Source organism: Carettochelys insculpta, chromosome 7, assembly GCF_033958435.1.
Source record: "Carettochelys insculpta isolate YL-2023 chromosome 7, ASM3395843v1, whole genome shotgun sequence".
Taxonomy (NCBI): domain Eukaryota; kingdom Metazoa; phylum Chordata; order Testudines; family Carettochelyidae; genus Carettochelys; species Carettochelys insculpta.
The window spans coordinates 27,292,499-27,316,566 of record NC_134143.1 but is presented as its reverse complement, the minus strand read 5'-3'; the positions used below and the strand labels follow the sequence as shown (position 1 = coordinate 27,316,566).

The 24,068-nt window shown below is 44.3% G+C and overlaps 1 protein-coding gene across 4 annotated transcripts in view; it reads left to right on the top strand.

Annotated features, from left to right (window-relative positions):
* Positions 1–4,929: 4,929 nt before the first annotated feature.
* The window catches only part of JMJD1C (jumonji domain containing 1C), a 276,168-nt gene continuing 257,029 nt past the window's right edge, over positions 4,930–24,068 (top strand). For all 4 annotated transcript variants that reach the window (XM_075000187.1, XM_075000184.1, XM_075000186.1 and 1 more), the window contains exon 1: positions 4,930–5,271. In XM_075000187.1, coding sequence (XP_074856288.1) covers positions 5,113–5,271 — 159 coding nt within the window. In that variant the 5' untranslated portion in view covers positions 4,930–5,112. The remainder of the gene's footprint in view (positions 5,272–24,068) is intronic.

Sequence of the window (24,068 nt, the reverse complement as noted above, 5' to 3'; positions counted from 1 at the left end):
GATCCCTCTCCTGACATCCATTTCCAACCTCTGACAAACAGAAGCTGTGAACACCAGATCACTTACTGGTGCCAGACCGCTTACTGGTGGTCTGGCATGGTAAGTGGTCCTACTATGGAGGATGGAATAAGGAAGCCCTCACCAGAAACCTTCTCAGGTTTAAAGAGTACCTCATTGAGACCTTTGTAGACTTGTGCAGGGAGGATTCCCTGTTCCTCTCCAGATACATTAACAAACTCTTCTGGGAAGCTCCCACTGTGATTAGCTGTAACTGTATTCCAATTTCTCAGAGCGGACCAGAAAGATTAAACCCAATTGCATTTAACCACTGTAGCATGACTACAGTTGGAACTCACTGGAAGTGCCCTTCTCGCTCTCAGGGTCTGGTAACAGTCAGTCCTGGGAGGAGGGATTGACTCTAAAGTTAGAAAAAGACCTTGGTTGTCGGTGAGGTCAGATCCTCCAGTTGTCTGCTGAGTATTCTCCTCCCTCTCCTCCTCCTCTTCATCTACAGTGTCCTCCTCGTTGCCAGTGTCTGCCTAAAAAGTCACTTGGGAGGTATCCATGGACAGTTTTGGAAGTGTTTCCTCCCACCCCCACCCATGGAATCCCATGCAGCTGTTCATAGAATGAGAATGTCTGGGGCTCTGACCCAGACCAACTGTTTGCCTCCTTTGTCTTCTACTACACTTGACTGAACTCATTTATTTTCACATAGAAGAGCTGGGTGTCCCTGCTGTATGCTCCCCCCCCTTTTTTTAACCATGCCCTGTGCAATTTTGACATAATTAGCATTTTGTGTGCTGCTTCAGAGTTCTGCCTGCACAGATTCTTCTCCCCACACAATTAGCTCTAGTGTATCCTGCACACACTGTTGCTGGAGCTCATTTGTGACTGAGCATTCATAGTCAACTACACTCCTGAGGTGTTCTGCTGGGCTCTCCCCGCTGGCCCAATAGGAAATGAAATTTCCTGGGGCCTTTCCTGTGTACCCTGGAATGCAACAGATTTGAAAATGCTGGCCAGAGGAATCATACTGGGGCACTGTGAGATAGATACCTTGAACAGTGCTGTGTCTGCCCTGGAAGGTTGATTTTTGCTCTCTTCAAGATGGAGTGTTCAAGCTGAGTTTTATCACCAGAGAGCTGTGTTAGTCTGTATCTTTCAGAACAAAAGAAGTCCTGTGGCACCTTCTAGACTAACAGATATTTTGGAGCAAAAGCTTTCGTGGGCAAAGACCCGCTTCATGAGATGCATGAGTGGGGGTGGGGCTTAAAGTGGGTATTTAAAGAGCAGGGCCCCAGTAAAAGGGAGGGCCAGAGCTGACAAGGTCTATTCAGCAAGGTGGAAATGGCCCATTATCAGTCGTATGTATGTGTCTAATGGTAATATCTCCCCATTAGACTCTGACAATGGGCCTGTCTGATCTGACTTGTTTTTTCCTCTTTTGATACATACAACTGATAATGGGCCATTTCCACCTTGCTATTTGAATAGAAGTTGTCAGCTCTGGCCCTACTTTTTACGGGGACCCCCCCCCAACCAACTCATGCATCTGATGAAGCGGGTCTTTGCCCACAAAAGCTTATGCTCCAAATATCTGTTAGTCTAGAAGGTGCCACAGGACTTCTTGTTCTCCAAGCTGAGTTTAAGAGCCCTTAAAATAAATGGAAGGGGTTTGGTTGTGTAGTCATTCATTATAAAATCAACCTAACACAGCTAACTTCAACCTGACATCATAGTGTAGATAAAGCCTAAGTCTCTATTAAAGAGAGCAAAAAGGACCCAAGAATTATAGACCCCTCAGCCTGCCTGGAAAGATACTAGAACAAATTATTAATCAAGCCATTTATAAGTGCCTAGAGTATAATTGTATTATAAGGAGTAGCAGCACAGCTTTGTCAGGAAAACATCATACCAGACAATTTAACTTTTTTTGACAAGATTACTGGCCTAGTATATAGGGGAGAAAGAGTAAATGTGATACATCTTGCTTTTAGGAATGCTTTTGACACAGTCCGACATGACATTCTCTTAAGCACATGAGGGAAATGTGGTCTAGATGAAATTCTGTGTACTATTAATTGGAAGATGATACTCAATGAATAGATGTGAATGGTTTGCTATCAAACTAAGGGAATGTTAGGGTTGCCAACTTTCTAATTCCAGAAAACCAAGCACCCTTGCCCTCATCCGCTGCCCTCACCCCTGCTTGTGCCCCACCTCTCCTTGAAGCCCAGCTTCAATTTATTCCATGCCCACCACCTCCATTCGTTGCTCACCTCAATCCTCTCTGTTGCTCATTTTCAATGTAAGGCCCTAACAGGCATATTTATATTTTTGAGAGATACATTATGCTACATTCAGATTTTATTTGTTACAGAGCCCCAGAGCTAGTAAGAAAATAGTCAAAACAGGTCATTAAAAATGAATCTTCACAAAGGGTCTCTCCTTCCCCATTCCCCATTTTTCATAACCAACTCCATGGTTTTTGTTCACTAAAATTATTGTAATTTTGTGTGAGGAATTAGGACCACAGCCGCAATAGGTCCACTAAAGGCCCATTCTTGAAGCCCAGTTACAAATCCATAGAGCAAAACCACATGAATGCACTTGTCCAGATACCTATATAAGTGATTCTGAGGAAACTGACTCCCACAGCTACATTCAGATACGCAAATATTGAGCCTTCACTGACAAATATACTGCCATATTATTTAATATTAGAATTGTTGGTTAGTGCCTATGGACCCCAACTAAGATTAGAGCTCCAGGGTGGTAGGTGTTGTACGTATACATGAAAAGAGAAGCTGCAACAAAGATTTTATAATGTAGCTAGACGAAGGAGTGGAGAAATGTATTATCTTGTTCACTAGTCAACATCATCCACTTCTTAAAGGAATAATACATTTCTTTCAGAGAGCCCTTCTCTGAAAAATTTTATATGAAATAAATACATATTATCATCTTTTTTGTGCATAAAGACAGCAAAAGGAATAAAAGTCAGAGTTAAATTTGCAAATTTTATTCATGCAAGTATACACGTGGCAATATGTACAGTGCTCTCCTTCCACAAAGACACAGTCTCTTACAGACATACAATGCATGTGTAACACACACCTACTGAGTGTGGTTCACTGTCCCATGTAGTGGCACTTAGACAGACCACTTACAGAGAGAAAGGACGAGTTGCTACAGACTCAGAGATGAGACAGCTGGCAGTTTGCTCAAGCAGCAGAGGCTCATGCATTACACTCCAGAGGTCTCATCTTGAGTTCTGGCTGTTGGTGTTACACATGCACCCCACACTTGCCTACAAAGACTCTTTTTCATATAAATCACCCATCTGGGAAGGGGTGAAAGCACCAGGGTAGGGGAAAGATGGTGTGTTGGGAAAGAGAGGATGGGGCAGGAAAGAGGCCAAAGATGAAATCAGGGTAGGTGAGAAAGCAGTGAAGGAGGGAGAGGGCAGCATGGGGGTATGTAGGGTAAGTGGAGGTGCAGGGGGAGGCAGAAGGCTACAGATGCATGAGGATGTGGTGGGGGCAAAGGGGTATAATGGAAATGCAGCAGGGTATGGAGGTGAATGGGTTCATGGCTGTGGGAAAGTGAGGGAAATGGTGGTAGTTCTAGGAGGTAGAGGGAATGATGGGAGTGAACTATAAGGGATATAGGGCTAGGTGTGAGGACCAGGACAGGGAAGGAAGCAGTGATAGAGCCTCACTCATAGCTCTCAGAGATGGGAAATACCTCAATCTCCTAGGTGCCTGAGATGTGGGGACAGATTGCCATTTGCTGGAGGCCATGTGATGCAGCTCAAGCCCAGCTACAGGAGTGCGAGGATGAGGCCAGGAAGCAGCAAGAGCAGTGCATGCCATGCAACCCGTCAGCAGCTGCCTGCTGCCCGGCAGCTTCTTGCGAGTCCCACTAGGTCTTCCGCTGCCCTAGCCAAAGGTCGCTCATCCCCACCGAGGTATCCAGGTAACGGAGGCGTGCTGCCTGAGTGGTATCAGTTACACAGCTTCCCCTGCTTCACCCAGGTTGCCAGGCAGGATATCAGTCTCTTCTGAATCACACGATAAGGAGCGGGTGCTGACGGAATGTGGCCATACAAGCGGGTAAGCGGACGCCTGCAAAGGCTACAAATAACTGAGACAATTACAGTTTTCATGGGGGATGTATGTCAAGTGTTTCATCGATCTACTCTGCTTTAGAGCTCAGTGCATCACACAAGAGAAGGAAAAGCTGCTGCGTGAAGGCACCGCAGCTCTAACAGCGCAGCCCTGGGGCGAGGGTGCTGAGTGGCACCGTCCCGCCCGGAGGGAAGAGCCCCTTCCTCTCCCCGCTCCCCCATTTTGTGGTGCCTGCAGAAGGCTCAGCCCGGCTGGGTAACTGTCACCGCCTCGGACCCCATATGGCAGCGCCCCTGCCCCTACCCTCAACCGTGACTGTCCTCAGTCCCCGCTCCCCCTGCATGTTCCTTGCGCGCAGCCAGTCTGCCCCGCTGCAGCCAGATCACGCCCTCCCCGCGGCTCGCCCAGACCACCCCGCGGCGACCAGCCTGCTCCCCCGTCCCCCGCGACCGTGCCTCTGCAGCCAGTGTGTCCCGCATAGGCCCAGCCCATTCCCCGCCGCTTCACCCCTCTGCCCCCGCACAGAGCAGAGCGCAGCAGTCTGCAGTCCCCAGGGAGGGCAGAGCCAGGGCAGTGGCTTCAGCGGGTGGTTCTGAGCATGCTCAGTTCCAGCAAAGCAGCAAATTCTGGGGCCGGACTCTTTCCCATGCAGTAGTATTTCCCCCCGCCCCCCAGCTGCTCGCTCTGTCTGGCGGAGGGAGACGGCGCGTGGTGACGGTCTCCATGGTAGTCGGCCGTGTGGGCGGAGTGGTCGGGGTTGCAGCACCGCGGTGAGAGAGCCGCTCCCCCGCCCCCTCCCCTCCCCGTGTTTGTGTCAGGCTGCTCGCGGCGGCGGAGCTGCCCGGGGCGCCCGGCTCGGACGCGGCAGCCGCGGAGACAGCCGCGCTCCCCTCGGCTCCGCCGGGCTGTCGGCATGGGCGGCCCGTAGAGGGGAGGGCTGGGCGGCTGGTGCGGTGCCTGTGCGGCGGCGGTGGCGGCCATGGCGGTGGTGGAGACGCGGCCGGAGCTGGTGGGGAAGCGGTTCCTGTGTGTCGGGGGCGGTGAAGAGGAGCCGCCGGAGCGTGGGGAGAGCGGGCGCTGGCGAGCCGGGGTCATCCGTGCTGTGTCCCACCGCGATTCGCACAGCCCGGAGCTGGCGGTAAGAGCTGAGCCGAGCCCAGCCCCTGCGTGCTCTCGGCGCGGCCGGGGGCCGCTCACCCCCGCGGGGCCCTGCTCAGTGGGCGGGTTCCGAGAGGGTGCTCCGCCAGAAGGGGGAGGTGCAGGCGTCTCCTGCTCGCTCTGGAGGGCAGTGCTTGGCTCCCGCGGGCTGGGCAGCGGGGTGTCCTCGTCCCCCCTAGCCGGGGCCCCGCTCAGCGTGAGGGGCAGCCGAAGTGGGCGTGGTCACAGGATGCCCTCTGCTTGTGTGCCACAGCTGGTCTTGTCCGCGCACTAGGCACCTAAGGTGGGGTGGGGAGTGCGGGGGTAAACACAGCCCCCCTTTGCGCTCTGTAGCGGGCAAGTACGTGTCAGCCGTTTCTCCCTGCTGCACATAACGCGCCGTCTGGGGCGCAGGGGGGGTGGAGGGGTCGGGTTGACGTGGATCACTAAGAGATTGTTCTGAACGTAGCAGCCAGAAGCTGCCGTAATTCGGAGCTTGAGCTTGGGGTAAGGTTTCTTTTGCTTCTCCAGAGAGCTCGGCGCTCAGGCGTGTGTTGTGTGTTATACGTTTCGTATGTGTGAGGACGACAGAGGTGGTGGTATTGATTAACTTAGTCTCTTACACACGGATGATATGGCTGCTACTCTGAACATTTTAGTTCGTCATATATGTATTTTACTGGGTAATAGTAAAAACCTAGTTTCTTTGTGCAGGGAAAATAAACAGCTCTTTCATCTGACAGGTCTAAGAAACAACAGTTTACTCAAGTTAAATATTCTTAGTACAATGGCTGGTAAAGCTTTTTTATTTCATGTTAAAAGAGACAGGTTTAAAATGCTTTTGTGATAATGGAAATAATAAAAGGTTATGTTGAGTTGTTTTCCTAAGGAGTGTAGGAATGCTCATGGAAGGAGAGAACAAACAAGGATATATTATTCTGATGTGTTCAGGCACATTCTTGCTGGGGGGAAAATGCAAGGAGGGTTTCCTTGGGTTAATGTTAAGAATACATAATCTGTAAAATGGAGTTTGTGTGCTGTAAAGAACTCACCTTTTAATTTATAAATTCCAGACTCTAGTAATCTAAGTATTGGTACTGTTGCAATTGTGGTGTAGCATATTTTATAACATTTGGAGCATCTACAGGCTCACATGGTTAAACATAAGTATAAATTCTTTCTGTACAGATAGAAAATCATCCAACTGATTAGGGTTGTACATTTCCCTATTGCTGCTGGTATGGAATAGCAATTCAGGATTTCATACTGTCATGTATAATTCCTTTTTTAACCTGAAAAATTAGGTAAACCAAAATGTTTATTTTAAAAGCTATTGATTGCTTCAAAGCATGGGGAAAATATGTAGTCTGCTAAAGTAATCTGTGCTTGCCATTGTTCATCCCAAGGTTTAAGATTTATTTGAACAAATTAAAGCATTTACATGGTAAACATTTGTGTCATTACCATGGTGTCTAGATTTTCTAGTTCACATACAGTTGTAAATAAGTGTGTCATTTGTCCCTTCCTGTTGTTTTAGAAACATCTTTAATGTTCAAACTTTCTTTTATGGTCTTAATCTTCTTTTTATATCAATTGGTTTTACATGACACCATGGGGTTCTGTAGATCTGTTACATAAGGAACGTGTTTATAAAAAACATTTACAAGGCATTTTTGCAGAATATATATGAAATTCTAGAAATATGTTGGACAGCATAGGAAAAATGTACTAATGTCTATTAGCCACAGTCTTATGTAAATGGATAAGTTCCAGAGACAAAATTTTGGTGACTAGGGGAAGGCTGTCCCTAGACCTTTTTTTAAAGGTGATTTATCTTATGTTTTATACAGTACCAAAAACATGCTAGGTGCTAGCTGTTGTAGGTATTCACAAGTCATTACTGTATAGCACTAAGCACTTCATCTAATGTACTTGTCTTCACATCCTCTTCTATAGATGGGCAACTGAGGCCCAGACTACGGTGACTTGTATAGTGTATCACAGGAAGTTTGTGGCAGAGTTGGGAACTGAACTCGCATCTCATCAGTCCCAGGCTGGCATATCATTGGACCATTCTTCCTGTTAGGTGCTTTACAGAATGTATAGCATTCATGTGAACCCCAAGTCCCAAACAGGGAGTGAGGGGAGAAGGAAAATGAGGGCTGTAGTAAAAAAGCCAGTAGGATTTTTTTTTTTATGTGGATTAGGCATACATCTTTCCACTTCTTCTTGTTAATGTTTCGTGGTATCTCTTCACTGCAGAGCCTACTTCTTGCAGAGGTAATCTGTACTGACCAAAGGAGGGCTTTCTATCAGTGTTGGAACACCATCTTTCTGAAGAATGTTAGATACATGGACAGAAAGATGCCTTGCTCAATTGTCAGAGCTGTCTAAACACCGGACATCTGGTTAGCATAACTATGTTGATCTGATGGCTCTTTTTTCACTTCCTAGCCATCAAAGCTGTGTCAACATATGTCTTAAATGTAGGCCACTCATCTGACCTAGCAGGTGTTTGAATTACGTAAAACCACTCTTCAAATGGGAGTATCTGTGTCTTCTCTGGCTCCACTACCATTTGGCTGTGTTTCTGATCCTTCCGCAGCCTCCATTTTTAGGTGGTCCTCTCTATGAATAGCTCCTGGTCCTGCTGCTTCTCATTAGCAAAGTGAAATTGAAATACTTTTTGGTAATTTCATGACTGCATACAGCTTTCGGAAGAGTCACAGTTAGAATGATGAGTTTGGTTAATATCATGCTGGGTTCTCCTTAGTAAGCTATGAACCCCATTCAGGGACTCAAAAAGACAGCACTGCATCAATTCGTGTTTGTATCAACTTTGCCACTCTGGGGCAAAGAACATTTTTGAATTGAAAACTGTCATCTGCTCCATCCTTACTAGTGACAAATGAATTTTAGGCCTGATGTACTTTGTGAAATCGAAATGATTACCTTGTTTATAGGTGTATTCAAAGATGTTTGTGTGTGGTTGAATTTTTTGTATTTACCAATAAGAAATCTCTTAAAGCTGTTTAGGATTAAATGCAGCTTTAAAATTCTCAGTGTTATGTAACCATGAACTAATTAAATAATTTTCTGAGTGAGGTTTAAAATAGGATACGGGCTATTCTATTCCTAATGAGCCTACAAGGGAGCAACCAGACTTCCCAAGAGGTTGGTGGCTCACCATATGTATGTCTTTGCTGAGCCCTCTCCTCTCATTCTGGAATGGGCTTGGGAACATAGAGAGGTGTTGTTCTGCAGTTCTGTGAAACTGAGACTAGTCTGAGACCAGAATATAAGGAGGACCTGGTTGTTCCAGGTTGTGGCTGTTGGCTGGGATCTTTAGTCATCCCTTCTTTGCAGTCTCCAAGGATCTGGTGGTTTCTCTGATGCCCCAGTTCTCGGGTGGGGAAGAAGCTGTGATTAAAGCTGTTGGTGGCCAGGGCGGATTGATTTTTAAATCAAGTTTCCCATTGACACTTATTCACGTATTTTTTAAACAATGGTACAAATCTGATTACTACAGGTTGAATCTCTGTGGTCCAGCACCCTCCGGACCTGACTGATGGAGAGCCAGAGAATTTGCTGAACCACAGGAAGTCAATATTGTAGTGAGTGGGACTCTGTTTTTATTTCACTGAGGTGAATAAGTGGAACAACACTTGCTATGGTGCTTGGTAATGTATGACTATACTGGTACTCCCAAAGCTTATCAGCTGTCTTATAACAGTGTTAGTGTTTTTACACAATTTTACTGGATTGACATAAGGAAATAAGTAGATAAGCATAAACGTGTTTTTCATGCTGTAGCACTTTCACTGCTCATCGATTTCTTAAAAGACATTTAGGGGTAATTTGGAACGAAATAACAGCATAGAACACTGAGATCCAGGATGGGTGGTTATAAACAAACTTTCTGATGCTGCAGGAAATTCAGCGGCACCCATGATAAGCACACATCCAACTAATTAAAATCATGCTGGACCAATGATGTTACCAGAGCAGAGTGTGCTGGACTAGAGAGGTTAAGCCTGTAAAACATGTTAATTTACAACTCAGCAGAGCATTTTACAATATAGAAGAAGGTACATGTTGTGTAATTTGTCAGCTAACGTGATATTTCTTAATTTAGGAAATAATACGTAATACTTGTTACCTGTGTCAAGCTGCAGATGCAGCAGTAATGCATTAGGAATGATGAAAGCTAAATCACATACACGAACACAACAGGACTTAGATTTTTATTAAACTAAATCCTACATATTTCACATTTGCATTTGCTGCGGTCTCCTCAGTTGCCTGCTGATGGTTGTCTTTAAACTCTTTTTTTAAATTTCAAATTGTGTGAACGCTAACAAATGCTCGGAATGCTAAATGTACGGTGTCCTTAAAACGTCTACAGCTCATTCTCATTTCCCCCATTCCCACTATCATTTTAATTAATAGATTGAAACAGACATGAGTGTTTCTGCTTTTTCAACTTCTGGTCAATTTCTTGGCTTTGAGTGAATAATACAGAAAGATGAAAATATCCTCTCTGTGCCTGCAGAGGAAGCTATTGATATGAAATGTTGGCATAGCATCTGAAGGAACTCTGTTTCAGGGTGCCTGGGTAATGATTTCTACCAATTCAGGGGAGTGACTTTGCACAAAACATCATTTGTAAATGTGCACTGATGATGTATTGGTTTTGCTCCAGCCCTGATATAAATTATGATTAGCATAACCAAGGAGTGATTTTTTTTGAGATGCTGATGCCATGGCAGCAGGATCCTCTTCAGAAATTAAGCATTTACTTTTATATCTGAGGGTCAAAATATTTGCGCGAAAATAAGGTGGAGTTAGCGTTTGAGCTGTTGGCTTCTTGGATGGCTGTAATTTTAATTTCTGGTGAGGTGTTTCTTTCATTAATGTCTCTTGAAGGGCTGTCCAAATTTTGACAGCATCAGCCATGCTGCAGCAATTTCTCTGAAGTTTAGGGCCATGGATATAGATTTCAATATGCTGAACATATCATCTACTTTCTCTTTAATTCAATGTTAGATACTTTGGATGAGACACGCCCATTTATTTATTCATAGTTTTCTTCAAAGTTGTATGAGAATAGGTGAGTTCTTAAATTGTTCAAAACAATCAACCACCGAATTCCATCACGTCTTGAGGGAAAATTAGTTTGTATTCATCTGTTCTCTTCAGTGAAGCTGAAGCAAAATGGTAATTATGTAAGTGTTCTATGACTTTAGTGAAGTTTCCTTTCAGTGTTTTGTCAAAAGATTTATTAAATGGGCGTTGGTGCCATATGCTCTTAAGGAGCATACTTCAGTTTCTCCTAAGTGTCTTTACATCTTTGTCATGTTTGCAGCATTGTCTGTGACAAAACTATGCATGTGACAGTTAAAATTTTGTTCACTGTTCATAGAATAGAATACTAGAACTGGAAGGGACTTCAAGAGGTCATGAAGTCCAGTCACCTGCCGTCATGGCAGGACCAAAAACTATCTATATCATTCCTGTTAGGTATTTATCTACTCTATTCTTAAATATCTCCAGTGATGGAGATTCTACATCCGCACTAGGCAATGTGTTCCAGTAGTTAATCACCCTGGCAGGCAATTTTTCCTAATGCCTAATCTAAACCTTCTTTGCTGCAGTGTATGCCCATTGCTTCTGGTAAGGAGAATAATGTTTCTCCCTCCTCCTTGTAACACCTTTTGTGGTACTCGAGAGCTAATATCCTGTCCCCTATCAGCCTTCTCTTTTCCATACTAAACAAACCGAGTTCTTTTAATTTTCTCTCATAGGTCATATTTCCTAGACCTTTAGTCATTTTAGTTGCTCTTCTCTGGACCCTTTCTAATTTTTCCCCATCTTTCCTAAAATGTGGGGCCCAGAACTGGACACAGTGCTCCAGTTGAGTACAGAATAGAGTGGAAACATTACTTCTCGTGTCTTGCTCATAACACTCCTGTTGATGCATGCCAGAATCACGTTTACCGTTTTTTGCCAATACCATCATACTGTTCAGTCATACTCAGCTTGTGGTCCACTGTGACCCCTAGGTCTCTTTCTGCAGTACTCCTTCCTATGGAGTCCCATCATATTTTGAATGTGTGAAAACGATTGTTCCTTCCTGAGTGGAGTACTTTGCATTTGTCCTTATGGAACTTCATCATATTTTCCTCAGACCATTTCTCCAGTTCATCCAGATCATCTGGAATTATGACCTTATTTCATCTTTATTACTGCTTCCACTGCCTTTTTTTTAAATATTCTGTTTGCGCACTTCCCAATGTGTCGATTGTTTCTGAAAGATATGCAGCCCCATCTTCTATTTGTCACACAGGCACACATTACTGGATCATGGGGTACGTTGCTCCACCCATCAAGGCTTAAAAATGCAAATTTCCCCTCAGTATTTCTTGAACACTGTTAAAGTTCCTTCTAAAATGCTGTCTAGTAACCTTTCACCATCGTGTGCTGTACCACGTGGAGTGTAGCCTGATCGTAAGGACTCAGTCATGTCATTGAAGGTGTTTTTTGTCAACAATGAGAAAAAGAGAATTTATGGCATAAATGAACCAAGCAATTTTTTCGCCTGTGGCACAGGTGGGGAGCCTTCTTGAGTTGGGGGCCACATACCCAGAGAAAACATCAGTGGGGAGGCACACAGGTGAGACGTATCAGAGGGGTAGCTGTGTTAGTCTGCATCCGCAAAAACAACAAGAAGTCCTGTGGCACCTTTATAGACTAATAGATCTGCATCTGATGAAGTGGGTCTTTGCCCATGAAAACTTATGCTCCAATATATCTGTTAGTCTAAAAGGTGTCATAGGACTTCTCATTGGTGTTTACAGGTGAGAAGCAAAACAGGCCAAACAAACAAAAAAAAACTTTCAGAACACTTAAATAATTACCATTTTGTTTCAGCTTCACTGAAGAGAGCAGGAGAATCCAAAAAAAAAAAAATAAAGGCATGGTCCTGGACTGAAAAACAAACAAAAAAGACACTTCACTTTCGTGTACCAGTCCCAGAGCCTAGGGGCCCAGGGCTAATGGACTTTGTGGGCCCAAGTGCCCTGGGATGGGGCCAAAAATGAGGAATTAAGCATGGGAGAGGCCTGTCGGGAAGCAGGCTTGGGACGTGGGTTTCTGGGCAGGAGGGAGGGTGCAGGAATGGACTGGGGGGTGGGAGATGTGGGCTGCGAGGTGCATGATTGGAATGGGTTGAGGGTCAGGGTGGGTGCAGGTGTGGGTTGGGAGTGGGGTGTCTGGGCAGGATGGAGGGACTTACCTGGAGCAGCTACCTCGCTACTCCCAGGCACTGCCAGTCAGAGTGATGCGGGGTGAAAGGAGGAGCCTCTGCAGGCAGTGGTGCACTTCTATTCTCCCAGCTGTGGGAGGAGAGTGATGGTGGCTTGTGGAGCTCAGAGCTGCTGTTTCCCCTGACCAGACAGAGCCTGTGAAATGGGTCTGGCTTGCCTGACTTCATACTGTCCGTCCTGTCATTGGCTGGATGCTGGGAAGTGAAGTCCTCAGTGTTGGGTGCCAGATCCAGGCAAACCCGGGGGTTTCCTACCTATGATGTCTTGTTGGTATTTGCTGGTCCTTACGATAAACCCATCTGTGTTAGTGGTTTTACTAGATGACTGGAATCTTTTGCTTGCTGCTGATACTTTGTGTGAACTTTAACGGTAGCTACTAAAAGTACTAGTGGATGCCTCTGAAGTTGTTGCAGATGGACAATCTAAGGGTGAATCTACACTTACCTGATGAGTGACTGCACTGTGGTTGATCTTCCGAAGTTTCATTTTTCACAGTATGTGTTAAGACCAAGCAAAATCGATCTTTTAGGGCTTTGCCGTTGACCCTGGTACTCCACGCTAAGGGCCGTCAGTGCGAGCCTGAAGAGCCCAAATCTACACTAGCTAAGAAATTTGAGTTTGATATGTGAATTCTAGCTACACTTAAATGGGATCCTGAAACAAAATTCAGAAGTGATTTTGAATAATTGTTTTTTCTCACTTATTCCATTTATAATTTCAGTTTTTTCCAGCAAGGATTCAGATCCAATTTCAAATGACCATAAAAGCTAAGACTGAGTGCACTTACAGTGCACTTAATTTTGGAGTAAGCCCCATTGAATTCATTGACACTTTCATTTTTTGGGAAAACAAGTTTAGAATGAGGTTCCCTTGGAAAAGCTGAGTTATGCTTAAGTAAAACTGGGAATAGACTTGTGGCTTTAGCGTTATGGTCTGTGGCCAGGATGTTCTGAAATAAGAGGAATTTATTATGTAATATAAAATAAGAAAATGATACTCTGTGGCAACTTGAGATTTCTCTTACTGAAGCTCTCCGTACCGTATACTTGGGTGATAGGTTCTAAACCTAGTTAATTAAACAAGCCATAAGGATTAGCTAAACTAAACTTTTTTTTTCCCCCGAGCAGCATCCAATGTAGGAAACGGCTTGGGAATTTTCTTGTTAAATAACACTTAGACTAAAAGGCATGGAGAGCATCTTGAAGAATGGTGCCTTGCAAAGTGAATTATTTGAGTTACGAATGAGTTGGTCCACTTTTGTTCTTTAGACGTATCTATAATATTTTCTTCCAATAAGGACTTTTCCTGAAGATATTTCGTTCTTTTAGCTAGGCCCTGCATCTTTTGACACTCTCATGGTCAGAAGCCATGACAGCTTTTCTATGGCAAAAGTATGGGAGAATATGGGAATCTGTTTTTGTGTGCTGAGTAATGCTTTCCCTTTTTCTTTCCAGTCCACTCCACTGTTCTTTTGTATGCTGACTCTGTCTTTAAGGCTTGGTTTACACAAGGAGATTAGGTAGAATTTAGCTGACTTAAGTCAATTTTCTGAGCAGTGAGTCCACACTACATGGTCCATTTTGATCGCTTGAAGGGCTCCTGAGATTGATTTTTAGTACTCCTTCTTTTCAGGAGGAGTAACACCAAATTTGACCTTGTATGATCGATGTAAGGCTCAGTGCAGAAGGAGCATTGTGAAATTTGGCATTCTTGGTCTCCTGGAAGTGTTGACCAGTTGACCACTCTGGCTACCACTTTGAGCTTTGCTGCTTTCTAGGTTTGCAGAAAATGGTCTTGGGAAGTTTAATTTCATTTCCGGTTCTGCCAGTGTGGTAATGAGCGGAGCAGGCAGCATGCTTCAGCAGCACATCTGGCCATGAATTCCTAGGTTCGCAGATGAGCTCCAGCATGGAGCATGCAGAAAATCCATGACTCTGTTGCTCTGTAGGGGGATGAAGCTGTGCTGGCAGAACTACAAAGCAGCAAAAGAAATGCAGACATCTGCCAAGATCTCACAGGGTATGGTGGAAAAAGGATTCACCAGGAACAGCCAGCAGTGTGGCGTGAAAATAAGGAAGCTCATCCAGGCTTACCAGAAGACAAGGCAATCAGATGTCCTGGGTCATCACCCCAAACGTGCCACTTCTATGAGTGGGTGGGGATGGAACCCAACTACTGTCTCCAAAGTGTCTGTAAGCATCTTTCAAGAAATTCCTCAGGAAGCCTCTGGTAACAATGGGGAAGACATGTATGAGAAAGAGGAGGAGAATGACAATAGTTAGCAGATGAACAGAGCAACTGATCTCCCAGACAGCCAGGAACTTTAACTTTGGAACTAATCCCCTCTTTCCAGAATGTTTTGCAGCTGGATCCAGGTGGTGGGTAGAGCACCTCTGGTGACGTCTCATTTTTAACCATGATGCAAGTGGGTGTGATATGTGGCAGGCACTGTAACCACGCAGCATGGATCTCCCAGAACAACTTACCACTCTGTCCCCAGACACAATAACAAATTCTTCTGCACATTTCCATAAACATCTCAAACAGGTACTCTTTAATCCTTCTCACAAGGTTTCTGGGGAGGGTTGCCTTATTCTGATCTCTGTGACAGGACACCTTTCCATGCAAAGCCAGCAGTAAGTAATCTTGCATTACTGGAGTACAGAGCTATGAAGCATATTGACCAGCCTTCTACCCATATTCAGTCAGCATCTGTTCCTTACCATAGCGTTTTGTTTTAAGCAGGGTGATATTTTGCGTTGCATCCTAGAAGAAGCAGGACAAGGAGCGTTAAGCTACGATAGCACAAGCTGCTCTGCTATGCCTGGGACACCCCTCTCCCTTCCTTTTCCCCAGGAGTTTAGGAAAGGGAAGTCTCAATACTCTGGCAAGCAAGGAGGGGAAGCATGTAGTGCCTGCCTGCCATCACCCCCAAACATCTCCCTCCTCCACAGCATGGACAGATACAGAAACTGCTTTTAGAATTGGGGGCTTGAAACCATATACCAATCTGTGCCTTACCACGACTGGAAGTGAAACCAGTCAAGCAGGTCCCATAAGATCTCTGTGTAGAACCTGCTGCACACAGAATGTTTTAAAACAAAAATTTGTCCTTGTACATAACACATCCCAATTGTTTGTTGCATAGGTTCTTTCATGAAATTACTTTGTATATTCTAAAACTGATCTCAATTACAGTAAATGAATTTTTCTAATGTCTGGCATTTATTTATGTTTTGTGCCCATCAATGGGCTCTTTTGACCACAGCTCCCTACTCCCCTCCAGCTATTACTGGCACAGATCCAAAAGAGAAAAATGAGTGCAGGAAGATATGTTCCTAGAGTTTATGCAAACCACCTGCATGGACAGGGCACAGTTAAATGCATGGAGAAGAACCACACAGGAGGGAAGATTGGGAGGAGAAGAGAACAGTCAGAGAGCATGAAGTTAAGACCCAAGAGGAGATGTTGAACTTGATGATGGTGCAGCAAACTGTGCTCCTCAGGTGCTTGGTACAGGTGCACAGAGCCCCACTCCAGCCCAGGATAAACCACATGCCTTCCTCACTGTGCTCCCTACCCACCCTCCTTCCTTCAGCTCCCCAGAATGTGAGGCATATAGGAATTAAAGGCACCCTTCCACTCCACTTCCAGAGACATTTTTCAGAGCAGAAGGCTGGCATTTCCCTCACCTGTGATGGCAAAATGCCTCTTTCCCGTACTTATCGTCCTCCAAAGCCCCTGCCATGAACTTCTTTCCCTGGTGCTACATTTTGTCCCCTAAATAAAAAAGATTAAGCTTTCAAAAAGTGTCATAATTGCTTGTGTTTCAAAGAGTGGGGTGAGGTAAGGAGGAGAAGGGGGCTTCACAGGATTGAAAGGTTAGCACATATCATATAGGAGGCACCTCCTTAAGGGCAACAGACAAGACTGTCATGTTGCAGTCTGGTAATTCATAAAGCTATCTTTCAAAGCCTCCCTGATCTGCTGTGCCCCTTATTGTGCTCTCCTTATTACCCTGGTGTCTGGCTGCTCATAATTAGTGGCCAGGTGATCTGCCTTGCATCTCCAGCCTGGCATAAAAATTTTCCCCCTTTATGCTCACTTAAGTTGAGGAGCGTACAGCAGGCTGCCACCATGAGGGGGATGTTGCTTTTGCTGAGGTTTAACCAAGTCAGGAAGCTCCTTAACCTGGCTTTTAAACAGCAAAATGCACATTCTACTACCATTTTGCACTTGGTCAGCCTGTAGTTGAACTTCTCCTTACTGCATACCAGGCTTCATGAGCAAAGGGTAAACTATCACCCAGGATCACTGTTGGCATCTCTGTCTCCAATTGTGGTCGTCTGGTCTGGAAAGTTCCATTCTGCAGCTTTCTGAACAGACCAGAGTTCCTAAAGATGCACATACCATGCACCTTTCTCAACCATTCCATGTTTGTTGATGAAACAGCCTTTGTGATCCACCAGTGCCTGCAACATAGAGAAGTACCCCTTGCAGTTTATATACTTTTGTGGCAAGGTGATCTGGTGCCGGGATAGTGATGGGGATTCCACCTATCTACTGCAGCTGGGGAGCCCCTTTGTGGCAAAACCATCCACTATGTCCTGCACATATCCCAGAAGCTTTGTTTTTTATAATAGAAAGGTTGTGAGTGCCAGCAGTTCTCACTGTAAATTTTTCCACTCCTAATTCATTGCCCACTGACCGATAGCTGTCTGGCATTGCATGCTTCCACAGAGCTCTTCTTAAGTGTTAGGGCAGGTCTCATTTTGGTATTCCTATGCTTCAGGATGGGGGAAAGCAGTTTGCAAAGTTTCATGAAAGTGGCCTTAGACATGCAGAAGTTTTGTAGACACTGCTGATTTTTTCATACCTGCAGAACAATGCAGTCCAGCCAGTCTGAGCTAGTTTCGTGGAACCAGAAGCAGTGTTGCACTGTGTACAAAGCATTGAGTGCAGCCAGCATCTCATTGTTCTGCCTCTCCAGTGTTTAGTATTCATGTAGATCTGTATCCTTGGAGTGTGCATTGCTCTGAAGTCTGCTTAGATGCCACACATACTGCAGCAGAATGTCTGAGGTCCTGACAATACTTACTATAACAGTTTGAAACGGTACAGGTTCCATGGTAGCCTTACAGTGGCATCTGCACAGATACCCAAAGAGAAATGGGTGCAAAAACACTTCTTTGCTGTTGCTCCCCAAAGGGATGGTGAGGAGAGGAATACACTATGGGAATCTTACAATGCATACCAAGAATCACCTGTGGCACTTTTTTGTCTGGTCAGACACTGGGAACTTAACCCACCCTGTCAGTGACCAGCATGGCCTGGAGCAGGGTTGACAGCTGCTCTTGGGCCTCTGGTCAAGGGTGCTATTTCCGAAGGGCAGGGGAAAGGGTGGCAGGGGGTCCTGTTGGAGAGGTTCAGGGTTTGTTTAGACTTCTGGCTTTTGGATTTGTGCAAGAGATTTTTACTTTTTCACTTTAAATTTTGGGTGCATTTTGTGTTTTTTCTACTTCTCAGCAGTGCTTTTTCATATATTCCCAAATCACCTGCAGTGCATGTGCTTTAAATTGTCTTGCATCAACTGAGTCTTATTCCGTTCTAATGTGATCTGTTCCGTGTAACCTTGGGTGGCTGGTGGGTAGGGAGGGTCCTCACTTGCAGAGAAAGTGAGAGAGGCCATGTGGTGGGGATTTTCTGTTCTCTGACATACCCCCTCCAGGCATTGCCTTCCCTGCTCACCTGGGTTTTATGTTCCTGGGTGAAAGTATGTGAATGATATGTGATGACTGACTGTGCAAAGGGATAATCATGGTGTGTTGTGAAGGTGCAGCTCTTTAAAGTAACCCTGGGGTCGACTTGGAACACTATGTCCTGTGTTCAGATTGGATTTCTGAGATTATTGGGGTGGGACAGCTTCTCCCTTTGCTCTTCAGTAATGCCTGTAGCTCCGGACCTGACTGTCCTTTCCAAAACCGTGGTTCTACCAATCACCAGCTGCGTCTATGGCCTAGGAGAGCGGCCTACACCCCTCCCCGCCCCCTTGAGTCGTGTGATAATTTACGTCTCTTATCAGCTACACTGAAATCTTAAATACTGCTTTATATAGATCAGATCAGAAAGAACAAATTCTATGAGATTAACTCTTTATCAGCTGGAGACTTGAACAAAAGTGATGGAAGGCATTGGATTGTCTTGTCCACATTATTTTTTGGATTTTTTTCCCCCTTCTATTTTTCCATACTGGCTGCAGTGCTTACTGTAGCACGGGCATGGAGGATAACCAAATAAACTTTCAGTGGTTGCTATGTTTTGGCATTAGTCTTTGTGAGGCAGCTTAGAGAGGCTCTTCCTCATGTCCAAGAGCTTTTAAATCGGGCGTGTCCAGCCCTCAGGCCGCATGCGGCCCTGGACACCTAGTAATGCGGCCCTACAAGATCGTAAACTTTTAACATTATTATGTGATTTATATACATTAACTATATTTTATATGCAGCCCAAGACAATTCCTCTTCACTCAGTGCGGACCAGGCAAGCCAAAAGGTTGGACACCCATGTTTTAAATGCATCCTGCCTGCTGTTTGTAGTGATGGTTCTGGAAACATACAGAAACAGCCAGCAGCAAAGAAGTGAAATCAATGCCATTTGATGAATCAGACCTTTTCTGACCAGTAGCCACTAGGTTTCTCAGGCCACTGTTTCAGAATACTACTTGAATCAGTATTTATTTGCCAGATTGAACAGGAAATGGTGTATGAGAGTGTAAATGAACTTATTATACCAGGTTCTATTACTGTAAAAAGTAAGCATTTGAAGGCACGCTGTCTATTTGATACCTAGTCAAATGAAAAAGTAAAATTGAAATTAGTTTGGGTTACAACAACATTTACCTATAATTTCTGTCAGTTTTTCTGTCTTTGCAGTCTCATTTTCTTACGAGAGAAAATTTTTCTCTAAACATGAGACACACTGGAAACAAGTTTTAAAAGTTGAGGTTGCCTCTTGGGAAAACATCATCTGCAAGAGATTCTATTTATTAAAAAGTGATTATAAATTGTAATTTTTTTTTTTAATTTCTAAAGCTGTGCATTTGAAACATCAACATTTTTAATAGCAATTTCTGCATGGCAGTCTTGGGTGGACAAGAGTGAAATCAAGTAATTTTGTCTCCTACGAATAGTGTTTTAAGATGAGGTAACTTTCTGTATGTATCATCCAGGCTGTATCTAGATTGCCGAGAACTGTTGGCAAACGATATCCAAAATGTTGTATTGTGCCCACATGGGGCCAAATCCTGGGAAAACTGCCTCTGTCGAGACATCCCTTCTATGTGGAACAAGGAAGATAGGGATGTTGACAGAACGCTCCTGGTACAGCAGTCTTCTTCTGAGAGATCTGTCTTCCGACAGAAGCCTACAGTTTAGACATAGTCAAAGGGAAGAAATAAGCCAGCAAATTAAAAATAACATTCATTTCTTTGGGGATGGGGAGGAGTGAACATGGAGAGTACTTCTGAAGAGGTGTAAAAGTACTACTTCAGAATATAGAGGGTTGTTTTTTCCTTTTGACTTTGGTATTTACAGAATAATTTAGCATACAATGTGTTAGGGAAAAGTACAGTAAGAATTCTGATGGAGCATCTCACATGCATATTTTTATTTCTCCTGGCTGGTGAAACGTGAACGAAGAGATTGTGCTGAAACTAACTTTCTCTATTTTTAAAAAGAGTGCTGGTGTACTTAGCATGTTCTTATTCCACGCATTGTACCTAAAGAACACAAATGTACAACATTTTTGTTGTATAAAACAAGCCTGATTAGGGCACAGAATTAGAGATATTTATTTAAAAATAGACACTTATAGACATGCTCCTTGTGCTGAAAGGCTTGTGTGCCTACGTCAGGGCTGCTTCCCTACTCTGACACACTGAGTGCAGAAAGTTGGGGGCCCACGAAAACCTTAAAATACCTTGCCTCCATAGGCTCTGCTTAAAAAAATGTTCCCCAGGGTCAAATTCCCTGACCTCGGTGTGGGCAGAGATAGTGCTGCCACCACCATCACCAAGTGGAAGAGAGTCCCCCTTAAAATTCAGGAAGACATATTTGGATATCTCCCTGTGGGGTAACCCCAAGCTTCACCCTTAGGAGATAGCTATCAGATTACAGCTCTTTGCCTCCAAGCTGACTATTTTGGCCAAGGCATATACACAGACACTCCTCTGACACAGGACTCAAATCACTGCCTTCAAAAGAGTAATTTTTTTTTGGCAAAAGATGGGAAAAAACACCAAGAAAGTAAATAAGCATACTTGGTTGCTAGATGTAGTTACAGCAACTAAAGATGATCAGTATTAGAGCACAGAGAATTATTTCCCTGGATTCAGTCTGTAAATTAGCGTACAGAGGAAAAATCATCAAATGGCCTAAGTAGTCTTGCGCAAAGTCCAAAATAAAAACAACCTGATCATGTCTGTCTAAACATTTCCTTCTTACTTACCATGAACTTTTGTTTAACCGATATTTGAATAACTGGCTCACTCAAATAACTGGCATAATTCCTGTGCTCTCTCCATCCCTGTCCCCTGGTGGTAGAGGGACTGCAAGATACATTGTCATAAGCTGGCAGCAATAAAATCTCATTTGGTTTAGTTGGTAGTGGCTCTCTTAGAGGGACATTTAGATGATAACTGACAAACCTCACGTCTTGGCATCCTGTATCCTAAAGAAACTAAACAGACATGCTTAATCTAGCCCTGTTAATCGTGTAGTTGGCGAACTGTTGAAATAGATATAAGGCACTACCTCTCACTCTGAATCCAATGCCTGCCTGCTGCTCGTGGAAGTTCAGCAGGGAGCTGCCTCCCCTTAAAGGGGGAAGCTGTCAGCTGGGGGTAGAGAGCACTCTGGTGCCAGCTGCAGCTCTCCCCATGGTCTCCCCCTGCTCTGGGGCTCCACTTGGAGGGCTTTGCAGATCACTGGGTTGGGAGATGGCAGCTGCAAGCCTGTTTCCTCCTGTCCAGGCCCTTGGCTGTCCTGCAATAGCATATAGAGCCAGGAAGAAAAGTAGAGGGAACCTGAGCTGGGATTTGTGTACAGCCCCGCCCCTTGGGGCACATGGGACGTCCTAGTCAGCGCTGCTCTGCATCCCTCTGTGCTGCATATGAGTGCAGATTGCAGGCTCCTTTGTACTCCTACCCAGGGTGAGTACTGAACTCTCTATTATCCAGAATATTTGATTGTCCGTCAACCTTCTGTTCCTATGGATTCTGGATATCAAAGAGTTTACTGTACATATATATGCAGATTATGAGATGGCCAGGATATTTACTGGATTTATTCATCGTGCTTAACGTTTAAGCATCTTGTCTGTGCCTCTCAGCTCCAGCTCGGCACAAAGACCCCCCCCCCTCAGCAGGGCACTGCTACAGTTAAAAAATCCTTCTTTTCTCTCATTGGCTTACATGGCTGTCCCCTCCCTCCCCTTAGAGATACATCTAAGGATATGTCTAGGTTGCTGAGAACTGTCAGCAAAGGATATGCAAATTGTTGAAAGCAAATTACATAGCTCCTGCTGACAGTTATGTTGGGAGAGGCTCTTCTGACATTTGGCCATTGACATGTGGCCACATGTTGGGAAAAGCTCCTTCCGTGGAGGCATCCTTTCTTCCTCACGGAACGAGGTGTACAGGAACATTGATCAAATGCTCTCGACTGGCAGGTCAGCAGTCTGGATGCATGCTCTGTCGACAGCTTCTGTCAACAGAAGTTTTGTTGATAGAAGCTTGCTCTCTAGACATAGCTTACATGTTTTACCCTTTATAGGAATTTGTTTGACAGCCTATTTTCCCAGACCTGGTCTACATTGAAAATGCAGGTTGAAAAAAAAATGTTTTTCAGGTGTGTGAAAAATTCATACCTCTTGAGTGATGCTAGCTGTGTTAACCTGTAACCCCCAGTATAGATGCTGCTAGGTTGACGGAAGAATGCTTATATCAACATACGTAATATTTGTTTGGGCAAGTTTTGTTCTTGCATCCAAGTAAAACCCTTCCCATTGGTGTAGGCTGCAGCTGCCCTACTCAGTTATGCTGGCATGGCTGTAGCTCTCATGCCATGGCCATTTAGGCCCTTCAGACTCTCTTGTTCCTGAAATTGTGCGCACGCTCCTTTTTTAATTGTTTCCCTAATGGATGGTAACTTTGCTGTACTTGAAAGTTCAAAAGCATAATTCTGAGAATGAGATGTTTGTCATTTTAGGTTAGGTCCTGCACTTCAGTTCTGTACTTAACTTTATAATAAATTGCTGTCTGGAATATTTGAGGAAATAGTTTGTTTTTAAAGCAAATTTTACATCATACAAATCAATGTGACTTGTTTTTCCTTGTTTAAACTCTAAAAAGTAACAGCTGTTGAGATGTGAGAGGCTTTGGACTATACATACACTGGCAATATCAACTACAGAGAGCTTCAAATAAAAACTGTTAATGTGAAACAGGGCAAATGATGAATTTTCAAGACGTGTGCAAGTTAAAACAAATGTAAAACAGTGTCATAGCTTGATGGTTGCTAATGTAAGTGGGTAGGGTTGTGGCTAAAAAGTCTGTTTTTTCAGAAGTTTGTCAGTTCAGTTCGTTTAATATTGGTTTGGTTATGGACGCAGTGTGATGTGTACTAGTTCACAATGGATATCTATGTTAGTAATACTAGAAAAATTTACACCTCTTTTAAAATACTACAAAAGGTAGGGTGCTTTGCTTTGCCGTGAGAAGCATAATACATCTCTCAAATCCACTTTTGGGAAGACGGTGGATCTGGTGGGAGGACACGAAGGATGAATCTTTCTATATTAACTGTAGCTGGTTAGTTTTTGAAGAATTGGAGAATGTGAGGAAGATGGCAGTTCTTCTTGCACTTGTTGCCATGCCCAAAGAGATTTTCAGAAATTGACCAGGGTTTGTATAAGCTACCATAGCATTCTGTCCTCCTAGAATCAAGTTGACAAGATACTTGTAAATTTCACTCTGCTATGCCCCACCTCACATGGATAAAAGCAAACACTGTAATATATTTTTGCGCAAATGGCTGAAGCAACTTCAAAGTTATTTTTGTAGTGTAGACACAGTCTAAGGGGAAAAAATAGTAGTGGCACTCTCCCGTGTTCACCTGTCATGGGAACAAAGACTTTGTCTACATTGCATTCCACATGTGACAGCACATAAGATCCATGTAGCTACGTGCCTCAGTGAAAAGGGGACTGTGTCCACACTGTGCCATTTAGCTACTTGTGTCAATGGTAGTGTGGTAGGTAGGAGGCAACAGAGCCTAGCAGCTCCGTTAGTACTTCTTGCTGTGGCAAAAAGAGAGGCTCTGGCAATAGGAAGCTTCCAGAACTCTTTCCTGCTGCCTACCCGCTGCTGGTGCTATCCTATGGCAGAGAGAGACTTTACAATGCTGCAAGTTTAATTGTA